Raw genomic sequence first — 12006 nt, forward strand, 5'->3', positions numbered from 1 at the left:
TTTATTTGGGGTGAAGGAGGGTTTTATAGAACTCTGGGGAGGGCTTAAGGAGATCCAGGGTTGGCTGGTGTCATTGGTCAAAGGGCCAAGGTATTGTATTTGCATGGAGAGGCATTCTAGGAATCCCAGGTGCTTTCTGAACAGGTTCTGTCAGGAGAAAGGGAGTTGGACCTGTAGTTTCCCTAAGGACTACATGACATCACTAAGGTAAAGGTTGTGAGGATTTGGGCTCCCCAGATCAGGCAGGCAGAGAAGAGGAAGCCCTCCATTTTGCTGAGCTCAGGGCTTTCCAGTCATGAAGGGCTGTGTGTAACCTTAGTAGTAGGGTCCAACAACAGTGTATTACTTCCCTGCTTAAAGTATGGGAAAGAAAAGTCCTTACATTTAACATATAACACAGTGTCAAATGTCATAGGCAATAATTTCCTGTCTGGCCATTTTATATAGAAGGATTTTGTGTGTGTGTACATGTGCACATGCCTGTAGATAGACACACACACACATACACACACACACAAGTAAGTGTTAAAATACAAGTCTTAGCTGCATATTTGATATTGTAAGACATAGAACATCTTCAATGGTTTTCAGAACTGGTCAGTATTTTTGTTGTTTTTGTTTTTTGAGACAGGGTTTCTCTGTGTAGCCTTGGCTATCCTGGACTCACCATGTAGACCAGACTGGCCTCAAACTCACAGCAATCCACTGGCCTCTGCCTCCCATGTGCTGGGATTAAAGGCGTGCGCCACCAAGCTCAGCTAGAGCTGATCAGTGTTTTGATTTTGATTTCCAATGCTGAAGGCTTTATTCAGTAAAGCATATAATATAAAAATAGCAGACGTTTAGTTCTATTTCAAAAGTTGTTGGAAATTCTGTCCTACTTTTAAGCTAAAATTAATTTAATCATTTAATATCTTTTTAAGTAAAATTTTTCAGCCTTAAACAACAGGTTTTAAAAAATGATTTATTTATTCTTATGTACATTGGTGTTTTACCTGCATGCGTGTCTGTGTGAAGGTGTCAGGTCCCCAGGAACTGGAGTTAGAGACAGTTGTGAGCTGCCATATGGGTGCTGGGAATCAAACCAGGATCCCCTAATAGAGCAGCCAGTGCTCTTAGCCTCTGAGCCATCTCTCCAGCCCTTCAAACAACAGTTTTTAAAAATTAAGCATTCTGACACAATACTATCTAAAGTTACACTGATAATTCTTACAGCATGGTGGGAAAAATACTTTGAAAATATTGTCTTTGTTTTCTTAATCTAGAATGTTTCTATAAGAGCAGAAAATTTTGTGTGTTTAATAAAAACATAATTCATGCTAGAATAATCTGAAGTCTGAGACTAAGTGTTTTTAGGTGTTATTGACATTGGATGGTGGGAAGGTGTGCTTGGTGCCATGCTATGTGTTCAGAACAAAGGCTACAATGAAGTTATCATTTTCAACACACCTGAATATTCCCTAAAATGTCTCGGATTCACCAAGTGTTTAGTTTTGAATTGACTTTTGGTCATTGTTTGTTCACAAGCCTTTTACTGTTGCCAGTGTTCTTCTTGGGGTCCTCACATTCACTTAGATGATGCACAGTTTAAGATGCTATGGACTTCAGGGCTACATGCCTGTAATCCCAGCGCTGTAAGATAAAGATAATGAGTTCCAGGCTAGCCTGAATTATGTAGGAGACCTCTCAGACGTGAGGGTTGTTGGGGTTAGGTAAGAGGAGAAGAGAGAGGAGGGAGGGAGAGAAGAAATTGACAAGAAAATTTTATATGTGGCTAGAGATTTAGTTCACTGGTTGAGTGCTTGCCTAGCATACACGAGGCCCTGGTTTGATCTCCAATACTATATAAATTGGGTATGGTGTTGTACACCTGTAATTCCAACTCTCAAGAGATAAGGACAGGAGAATCAGGTTATCTTCCACAACATAGCAAATTTGAAGCCAGTCCAGGATACATGTGTCTCAGAAAAGAAACAAACAAAAATCCAAAACACTAAAACAAAACAAAACAAAACAAAGCTTTACAATTGGCACTGTTTCAAAATTGAGGCTAATTTTTTTTTCTTTCATTGTATTATTGCTGGTCTGTTTCAGATTTGTCTTAGAGGTGGTTTGATGCATAATCAAATTAGAATTTATCAATCATTAATCAGCTATATGCTATATGCTTTTTCTCCCAGAGTTCTTTTTAAAATAGAACTCCCCCTGTGACTAGCTATTAGTGATTAGATTTGTTGTATTTTGTCTTTTTTTTTTTTTTTTCCTTTTGGATGTTTTGTTTTGTTTCGTTGGAGACAGGGTTTCAGGATTTCTCTGGGTACCTCTGGTTGTCCTGGAATTCACTTTGTAGACTAAGCTGGCCTAAACTCGGAGATCTGCCTGCCTCTGCCTCCCAAGTGCAGGGATTCAAGGCGTGTGCCACCACCTTGGCCCTTTTTATTATTTCTGTAGACAAGCTTACTTTACTTTTTTTGAAAGTGATTTTAGTAGCTTTGTCAAAAATCTGTCATAATATAAGCATATAAAAAAATAAATGAATATTGGACCAAGATTTGTTTCCTGATGTTTTATGAGGTACTAAAATTGGAAAAGTATTTCCAATAAGACCAATGGAATATATTTTTCTATTTAGACATATATTAAAACGTTTCAAGATTTAAGTCTTAGAATGAACAAAATATTTAAAGGAGAAAAGAGAAGAAACATTGAATATACAAATAGAGTTAGAAACTCTATAGTAACGTTTTAGTTTTAGTAGAAATTTCTGAGACATTTTTCCTTTATAACTTCCCTATAGAATTGATTATTCTAAGCCAGGCATTCTGGTGCACACCCGTAATCCCAGAACTCTGGGAGGCAGAGGCACCAGATCACTGTGAATTTGAAGCCAACCTGGTCTACAAAGTGAGTGCAGGATAACCAGGGCTACATAGGGAAACTCTGTCTTGAAAAGCAAACAATTTTTTTCTTAATTCTTCAGGTTCTGTCTTTTGACTCAGTTAGTATGTCTTAGGATTAGGCATTCTAGAGTAAACCACAGCATTTTAGGGAATACTTTTGTTGAACAGGCCCCACAAACTGAAGTTCCATTATGCTTAGTCTAACTATATTTGTTAAAATTATATATGAAAAGAATATACTTTAAGATATCTTTTATTTACTTTCAGGTTCACGCCTGGGAAATTTCTGATCAATTGTTACAGATCCGACAGGATGTGGAATCATGCTATTTCGCTGCCCAGACCATGAAAATGAAGATTCAGACCTCATTTTATGAGCTGCCCACAGACTCTCATGCTTCTCTAAGGGACTCACTGCTCACTCATATTCAGAACTTGAAAGACTTGTCACCTGTCATTGTAACACAGGTAAATCCTGTACTCACTAAGGCAACTTGTAATTGCAATTTGGATATATCACATTCATTTTGGTTAGCATTGACTGGCCATGTAAGGTAATATTAACTTTATTGCTTTTATTTCATAATTATAGCAGAATAAAATATTAGTCTTTTGTACTAGTCTTTGAGTTTATTAAGCTTCAAACATTAAATATTGGAAGTGGGGAGGTAAGAGTATACTTTCTCTAGCACATGCTCCCCACTATTAAAATTGAAGATGATTTTTTTAAAAAATCTGTACTATTCTGGGTCAGAGGTCTATGTAGTTAACTTCTTAAAAAAATCTTTTCTGGGAAGATTGGTTAGTAAAAGTCTTATAAATGAAACTTATAAATGAAACCCCTTTAGCCAGAGAAATAGATTAGAAAGTAAAGTACATGTGTGTGTCCTTTGCCTGACATAGAAGTGCTCTTGGATAAGGCTTCAAGGTGGAAAGTGCAAAGAGGAGGGAAATAGCAGTCATTGCTGAGGGCTGAGTCACAGGCCTAACTTTGTCAGTAGCCTTGGCCTTTTGACAAAGTATAATTCATGAAGTTTTATGGTATTGCCAAGTAAAAGTAAGTATTAGTATGTTCTAAGGAAATTATATTTTTAAACATACTTTGTTATTTTTTAAGCTAAGCATAGTGATTTAAACCCAGCTTGAGAGGTGGAGAAAGGAGAATCAGGATTTCAAAGTTAGCCTCTGCTATATAGTGGGTTTAAGGCTAACCTGAGCTACATGAAGTGTTGTATCAAATAACAGTAAAAAAAAAAAAAAAAGAAAGAAAGGAAAAAAAAGATATTCTATCAAGTATATTTTGTTGTTTCCTTTGGTTTTTGTCTTTAGTTTTTGATAATTTGATTTCTAAATCCAAGCAATTTGTAGCTAACTAGATAAATGAATAGACTTTCATGTGGGAAGGAAGAAGAAGGTTGCTCGTCTTAGCTGTCGTATTGTTTGGAAGAGACAGTCTCTGCTTTCTGTTAGCATTGAAGATTCTGTTTATCTGGTCTATTCATTTATTTAATCTCTCTTCCTGTTTAGCTGGCTTTAGCAATAGCAGACCTTGCCCTACAGATGCCTTCTTGGAAGGGATGCGTACAAACATTGGTAGAAAAGTAAGTAACTTGTAATTTGTGTCAGCGGTATATTAGCATTCAGATTACCATTAATCTACACAGAGTAAACTGTTCCAGTAACTAGACTGGATTATTTGTAACTATTCGATTATTTTCTAATTAGTATAAAATTACATATTTTAAAAAGATTTTAAAAAATTAATTATGTATAGGTATGTGTATTTGCATGTGGGTATGTGCACATGATTGCAGGTACCTGAAGAGGGCAGAGCTGGAGTTATAAATGGGTAAGAGCTACCTGATAAAAGTGCTGGGAACTGAGTTTCGGTCCTTTGGAAGAGCAGCCAGTTCTGTTAGCCACTGACTCATCTACTTCCCCATTCCCAAATGACATAATTTTTGTTTCTCTTCAATAAAATTTTTATTTGTTTGTATATTGTGAGTAGCACGTTACATTCTCATGTCAAGTTCATAGGACAACTTGAAGGAGGCGTTGGTTCTCTCCACCATGTGGATTCTATAAATTGAACTCAGGTCATCAGGCTTGTTAACAAGCACCTTTACACACTTCAACTTCTCCAGCCCGAGGTTTGTTTGTGTGTGTGTGTGTGTGTGTGTGTGTGTGTGTGTGTGTGTGTGTGTGTGTGTGTGTGCGCTTAAAATTAGCCAATCTGGGGGCTAGGGAGGTGTGGCTTAGTGGTTAAGAGCACATACTGCTCTTCTGAGGACCTGAGTTTGATTCCCAGCACCCACATCAGGCAGTTGTAAGCTCCAGGGGGATCTGACACCTCTGACTTCTGTGGGCACCTGCACTCATGTGCATACCTCCCACCCATACTTATAATTAAAATAAAAATAAATCTTTGTATTTTTGTTTTTGTTTTGTTTTTTTGAGACAGGGTTTCTCTGTATAGCCTTGGCTGTCCTGGACTCCCTTTATAGACCATGCTGGCCTCAAACTCAGAGATGTACCTGCATCTACCTCCCCCCAAAATAAATCTTTTAAAAAGACTAAAACTAACTTACCTTCCTTTCTACCTACATATCTATGCTCTTTCCCTCTCTTCTTCCCTCCTTTCCTGTTTTTCCTCAGCCATATAACAAAGTGGAGGCCAGCATGGGATGCGTAAAACCTTATCTCAATGAAACAGTCATTTACTGGATAATGGTGGTGCACGCCTGTAATCCAGCACTGGAGAGGCAGGGACAGGTGAATCCCTGTGAGTTTGAGTCTAACCTGGTCTACAAAGTGAGTTCTAGGACAGCTAGGGCTACACAGAGAAACCTTGTCTCAAAAGATCCAAAATTTAAATAAAACAAGATTATAGCTGCTTTTTTTGTTCTGAGCTATTATGACAGGTAGCATGTGATTGGCTCTCAGTCACTGGCTCTCAATGACTCATGATGCGCCCTTCCTCTTTTGTGTTCCAGATACAGCAATGATGTGACTTCATTGCCTTTTCTGCTGGAGATCCTTACAGTGTTACCTGAAGAAGTACACAGTCGTTCCTTGCGGATTGGAGCCAATAGGCGCACAGAAATTATAGAAGACTTAGCCTTCTACTCTAGTACAGTAGTATCTTTATTGGTAAGTTGGAAATAGTCATTTGTTGATGAAGGGCAGAAGCCAAGGGTATAGTTACTTTGTGACCTGATTGCAATAGTATAAAGCAGCTTTTTTTGCAAATGTGTCTGTGATACTACTTTGGCGCTTATACAACACCTTTTGTTCGGAGGGGAGGGATGTTTCAAGACAGAGTTTCTCTGTGTAGCCCTGGCTTCCTTGGAACTCTTTCGGTAAACCAGGCCAGCCAATAATTCACAGATTCACTTGCTTCTGCCTCCTGAGTTCTGGGATTAAAGGTATGCACTGCCACCACTACCTGGCTTATACAGCACTTTTATACTACAAAATACTTTTAATCTGTACTTCCTGAGAAGTCTTTGTAAACTTATGAGGGTGCTATATCTAATGGGGAATGGGCTTAGTGTTATTTATTAACTTAGAACTTGAACTCAAGTTTTTAAGAAGTTTTATTTATGTATTATGTACACAGTGTTCTGCCTGCATGTACACCTGCAGGCCAGAAGAGGTTACCAGATCTTATTATAGATGCTTGTGAGCCACCATGTGGTTGCTGGAAATTGAACGCAGGACCTCTGGAAGAACAGCCAGTGCTCTTAACCTCTGAGCCATTTCTCCAGCCCTTGAACTCAGTTCTTATGATATATAAAAGCTTTTGGCAGTTGATAAAGGACCACACTAAAGGAAGTGCATATGAATTTACTAGGAAAAAGATAAAGAAAATGGACATTTTGATAAAGAGATAATAGAAGACATTATTTGGCTAATTATAAATTAGCTAATATCAGAATTGGAATTTTTAGTAGTTTAGATTGGGAGTGGGTAGATTTGCTGTTTATGAGCTGGTGAGATACATAGGAGTTTTAGTGTCTTAGTAGAACCGAACAGTTTTCACAGAGACAATATGGCCTGCAAAGCCAGAAATATTTTATGGTCTGGTCCTTAACTTAAAATGTCTACTGGTTCCTGAACTAGATTGTGTTAAATTAATTACCTAGCTTATCTTATTTTTAGGTCTCTTTTTCTTCTCTCCGTGCTGGAGATTGAACCCAAGGCCTCCCACATGGTAGGCAACAATCTATCATAGAACTATAGTCCCAACCAGCTAATTTTAGATTTCTACTATCCAGCTTTATTTTCAATAATGTGGCTATTTTTTCAATCATTTGCTTTAGTATTTCTGCAATATCATACATCAAATAAAACTTAGTTTAAAATTATATTCAGTTTAGTATTAAAACCTGTTTAGAAAATTAATATCTTGCCAGGCATGGTGGCACACGCCTTTAATCTCAGCACTCGGGAGGCAGAGGTAGGTGGATCATTGTGAGTTTGAGGCCAGCCTGGTCTACAAAGTGAGTCTAGGACAACCATGGCTACACAGAGAAACCCTGTCTCGAAAAAACCAAAACAAACCAAAACAAAAAAGAGAAAATAAATATCTTAAAATTTTTAATTGCCCATTTATTTTAAAGAAAATAGTATTGTAGAAAATTTTAAAATAAAAACAATTCAATAACTTGGAAAACATGCCATCTATTTGTTTTATTTGTGTTGGGATTGAACTCGACCTCATAAACACTAGAAGTGTTCTACCACTGAACTGCAATCACAGTTCTCTTTTATTTGTTTTTTGGCGGCGGGGGAGGGGTGTTAGTTGTTTTTGTTTCTGAGACAGGGTTTCTCTTTGTAGCCTTGGCTGTCTTGGAACTCACTCTGTAGTCTAGGCTGACCTTTACCTTCTGAGTGAGTGTTGGTGTGTGCCAGCAACCACTTGGCTTGTTTTAATTTGTTAAGAGTACATGTATTTATTGTGGGAGGGAACATACATACCTGTGTGCCATAGGATGTGTGTGGAGGTCAGAGGATAGCTTGTACAAGTTAATTTTTTCCTTGTACCATGTGAGTTCCAGGGATCAAGCCATCAGTCATAGTAGTGCACATCTTCAAGCCACCCAGCAAGCCCTTTTTTAAAGGGTGGCTTACATCCTAAGATGGCCTCAAACTTGTTTCACAGCTGGGGATGGCTCTGAACTTGATTCCCTCCCTCTTCTCTCTAATTCTGCCTCTCAAATGCAGGGTTATAGGTGTGTGCTACTTCCTTATTTTCTCTTGGAGGTTTTTATATTTCTTTGTGTTTCTGTGTTAGTAGAAATCAGAAGATGGTATATTTCCCTGGAACTAGAGTTCATAGACAGTTTGAGCCACTCAGTATGGGTTTCAGTGTCTGCACTCTGGTTCTGTAGAAGAGCAGCAAGTGCTCTTAACCTCAGTCTTGAGCAGTATTTTCATCCCCCAGCCATTTTGTTTGTGAGATATGCTTTCATTGGGCCAGTGGGCTCAGTGGCCTTCTGCTTTAGCTTCTGAATAGTTGCGACTGCAGACACAGCAGCACTGAATGCTATTAACCCTTTAACATACTCAGCCCAATTGAATAAGGACTCTTATTCAACTAAACCTAATGCCTTAGGGCATTCATAGTGTTACTCCCTATATCCTATCCTTAAGATAACTGAGAAAATAGTTACTTGGATTCTCTTCTGCAGGATTTAGTTTATTTCCCTTTAGCATCCTGATAGAGATAAACCAAGAGGCTTGGTGGCTTTCAAAAACATTAAGCTTTAGATAATACACATTTAATAATTATTTCATGCTGCCTCTTACCCGAATATTATGATGTCTAATTGATACATCATTAGTAATGTTAGGATTGTCCACTGGAATCAGTGATGACAGTCTAGTTCTTTCATGTCTAGTGTGCTTTCTTTTTTTTTTACAGTGCATTTTGTATGAAAGTAGTTTATTTTATGAACATTCAATATTTTATTTTTGAGACAGGATCTCACTGTGTATCTCTGGCTGGCTTCAGATCCCTTGCAACTGGAGTTTCAAATAGTTGTAAGCTGCCTAGTGGGTTCTGGGAATAGAACCAGGGTCCTCTGGAAGAGTAGCCAGTACTCTTAACTGCTGAGCCATCTCTCCAGCCTGGTTCATAGGCCCTGAAGCAAGACTTGTGACATCGAGTCCTTGCTATGACATACTAAGCAAGATCATTAAGTCTTCTGCCTGAGTTTCATCATCTGTGTATTAAGAGTAATCATATCTATTTCATTTTGTGGAGACTGAGTCAATGCATATAAAGCTATTAAAATCATGTGTAGCATATAATAAGGTTCAGTAAACATTATGACTCATCACTTACTTGTTAGTTATATGCTCCTTCTTTGAATAAAATGTAATGCCCATGAAAAAATAGAAAAATATAAGCCAGCCCATTTTTAAACTTGTATAGCCTTTCTGTTTCCTGTTTGTCATCTTAAAGGAAATTTTTGATTTAAAAAAATGAATGTTTTTGCCAAGTGTGGAAGCTCACACTTGTAATCCTAACACTTGGGAAGCTAAAGCAGAGGATTGTGAGTTTGTGGCAGCCTGGGCCACATAACAAGATGTCTCTAAACAGACAAACAATTCTAAATCTCTCTTGTTCTATGGGGAGGAAGTAGTGTATAGTAACATTAAACTTTGACTTCTCATCTTTTGAAGAAGTCTAGCTCTGTTGGAGGCACTAATGAGAAGAGTCCCCAGGGCTGGAGACTGTACATTGTTGCTGGAGCACATGCATAAGACCCTGGCTCAGTCCTTAGCCTCAGAGGACAGCAGCCACCATCAGTGGGCATGGTGGTGCACACCTAGTCCTAGCACGCCAAAGGCAGATGCAAGGACAGGCAGATTTCTGTGAGTTCCAGGCCAGTCAGAGTTGCATGGGGAGGAAAACTTCTCAGAAAAAGAAGGACAGAAAAAAGCATCATTGCAGATTGTATTGTAGATGAAGCTTTGAGATTGGAGGATTTTCCCATGTAGTTTATATTTCCAATGTAAACATACATATCAGAATTGTATTCTTTCTTTTTTAAAAAAATATTTCTCTATTATGGATACAGTGTTCTTCCAGGGTGTATGACTACATGCCAGAAGACAGCACCAGATCTCTTTATAGATGAGCCACATGTGGTTGCTGGGAATTGAACTAAGGACTTTTGGAAGAACAGCCAGTGCTCCTAACCTGAGCCATTTCTCTAGCCCCCAAGAATTGTATTCTTTAAACTGTGGTTGCCACCAGCCTGAAACCATTTCTAAGATTTGATATCAGTTGATTAAAGGCAATGAATAAAGAAGCATTATCTTGTGATAATGGAGACAATTCTGGAAGTCCAGCTGCCTGATTTAATTTTATTATTTTATTTATTTATTTTTATTTTTTACAGATACATTTATATTATTACACACATATATAATAGATTACCTATGGCAAGAATAACCATGGCACAATCAAGAATTATATAAATGTTATATTCTCAGTGTTTTGGCTATTTGTATTTGACAGCCTTGAAGAAAACATCTTTCCTATCTTGGTGCATCTAAAATTCTGAATGTAAATCAATCTCCATCACATCTTGTTATTATCAACTTAAAACATCTATCTAGACCTACAAACATCTTAACCCCTAAACAACTAAGCTTCATTGTAAAACTAAGCTACCTGGTCTTCAACTCCAGAGACTTGAGAAGGAATAAACTTGATTACCTGAGTATGCCAGGAGTGCAAGTTAGTAGCTTTCCAAACAAGAAGATGACAGTGACCTGGATAGTCACTCAAAACTCTCTATTATGTTAGAGCATCTTCTTCAGCCTTCTGGCCCAATATACCTGACAGACGTATTTGTGAGGCAGGAACTGTTGAAGACTTGCTTACCCTGTCTTGGCAGAGTTTGGCTGTCGACTGTGCCTGTATCCAAGCTTGCCCTTTTGTAGGCAGAATTCTGTATGTGGTAGAAATAAGGACATTTTGCTCCAGTGGCTTGTTTGTCACATTTGAAGCCATCTCCATAAGGAGGTTCTTTGATGCTCATCATCCTCTTTGAGGTAGGCCAGGTATTGCCAGGAGTTAACCTATTTCATTGTCAGTGAATCTTTAAAATAATAAAAACATTTTTAAATGCCACATTCTGCATGTCTCCGAGATTTTTGAAGACCTTATCTAACTATCCTACTTTATCTTTCTATAGAATCATATCTATCTGCCACACATAAAATATATATTCTTGTGATAAAACTAGACTAGTGGTTGACATAACCATGATTTGATCAGCTAATAATTAACTTGTATAAGACTTATTTATCCTAAACAGCTGCAATAGCACTTTAAAAGTATTGGAAGTAAACCTTGTATTATAATTGAGTTATAAGGGTATAATATCTCATAATAGAGTAGAAATATATCCACACACATATATATGCACATACATTATATGAAGAATAAACTTACATTTGAATTCTATACCACTGTATCTAGAATAAAAATTATTTTGCATCTGTATACAAAATTCTATACCAGTGAATTAAAAATAACCTTGTTAGTGACAATTGAGGTATTAAGTTGAGTAGATTCACTAATCTATTTTTTGTTATATCTTCCCTATATATTTCTATATTCCCCCCTTCTTTCTTTTCAACCCCTATCTCCAGACCTAAGAATGTAAGATAAGGGAAAAGAGAAACATCACTGAGTCTAACCTTGTTTTCTTTCTAACTAAGACCAATAATAACTTGTAACCAACTCCCATTGATAATAACCCTCTATTGCCTAAGAAAGCAACCAAAAACCTACCCAACCCCCACCCCCTTAAAGGAAGTGGGGAGTCATTCTTTTAAGGTTTTTTCTGGCTAATTTGAGATGAATAATACCTAGTAGGGGTCCAAATAAAATTGGGGAAATGGTTAAACAAGCTAGCAATCGCATTTGTGGTCCAGTCTCTAAATGTTGAGAATTCCAGACTTCAGCTGCCTGATTTTAGATCTGATGTATAGGATACATAGGATGTAGCCCTTTTTCTCCTTGCTTCTTGGGCCTTGTGGCAGTTATGATGTCTTCAGCCTATACCTATATAAGCTGCCTTGA

The 12006-nt window shown here is 37.6% G+C and overlaps 1 protein-coding gene across 3 annotated transcripts in view; it reads left to right on the forward strand.

The window, feature by feature from the left end:
• TNPO3 (transportin 3) overlaps positions 1-12006 on the forward strand; it is a 73812-nt gene that overhangs the window by 20156 nt on the left and 41650 nt on the right. For 2 of the 3 annotated variants that reach the window (XM_084786781.1, XM_084786780.1), the window contains 3 exons: positions 3168-3368; positions 4428-4501; positions 5894-6050. The exons of the other annotated variant lie outside the window; for it this stretch is intronic. In XM_084786781.1, coding sequence (XP_084642907.1) covers positions 3246-3368; positions 4428-4501; positions 5894-6050 — 354 coding nt within the window. In that variant the 5' untranslated portion in view covers positions 3168-3245. The remainder of the gene's footprint in view (positions 1-3167; positions 3369-4427; positions 4502-5893; positions 6051-12006) is intronic. 3 annotated transcript variants of the gene reach the window in all.

This window comes from Acomys minous (assembly GCF_964271855.1).
Source record: "Acomys minous genome assembly, chromosome: 6".
In the NCBI taxonomy this organism is placed as follows: Eukaryota; Metazoa; Chordata; class Mammalia; order Rodentia; family Muridae; genus Acomys; species Acomys minous.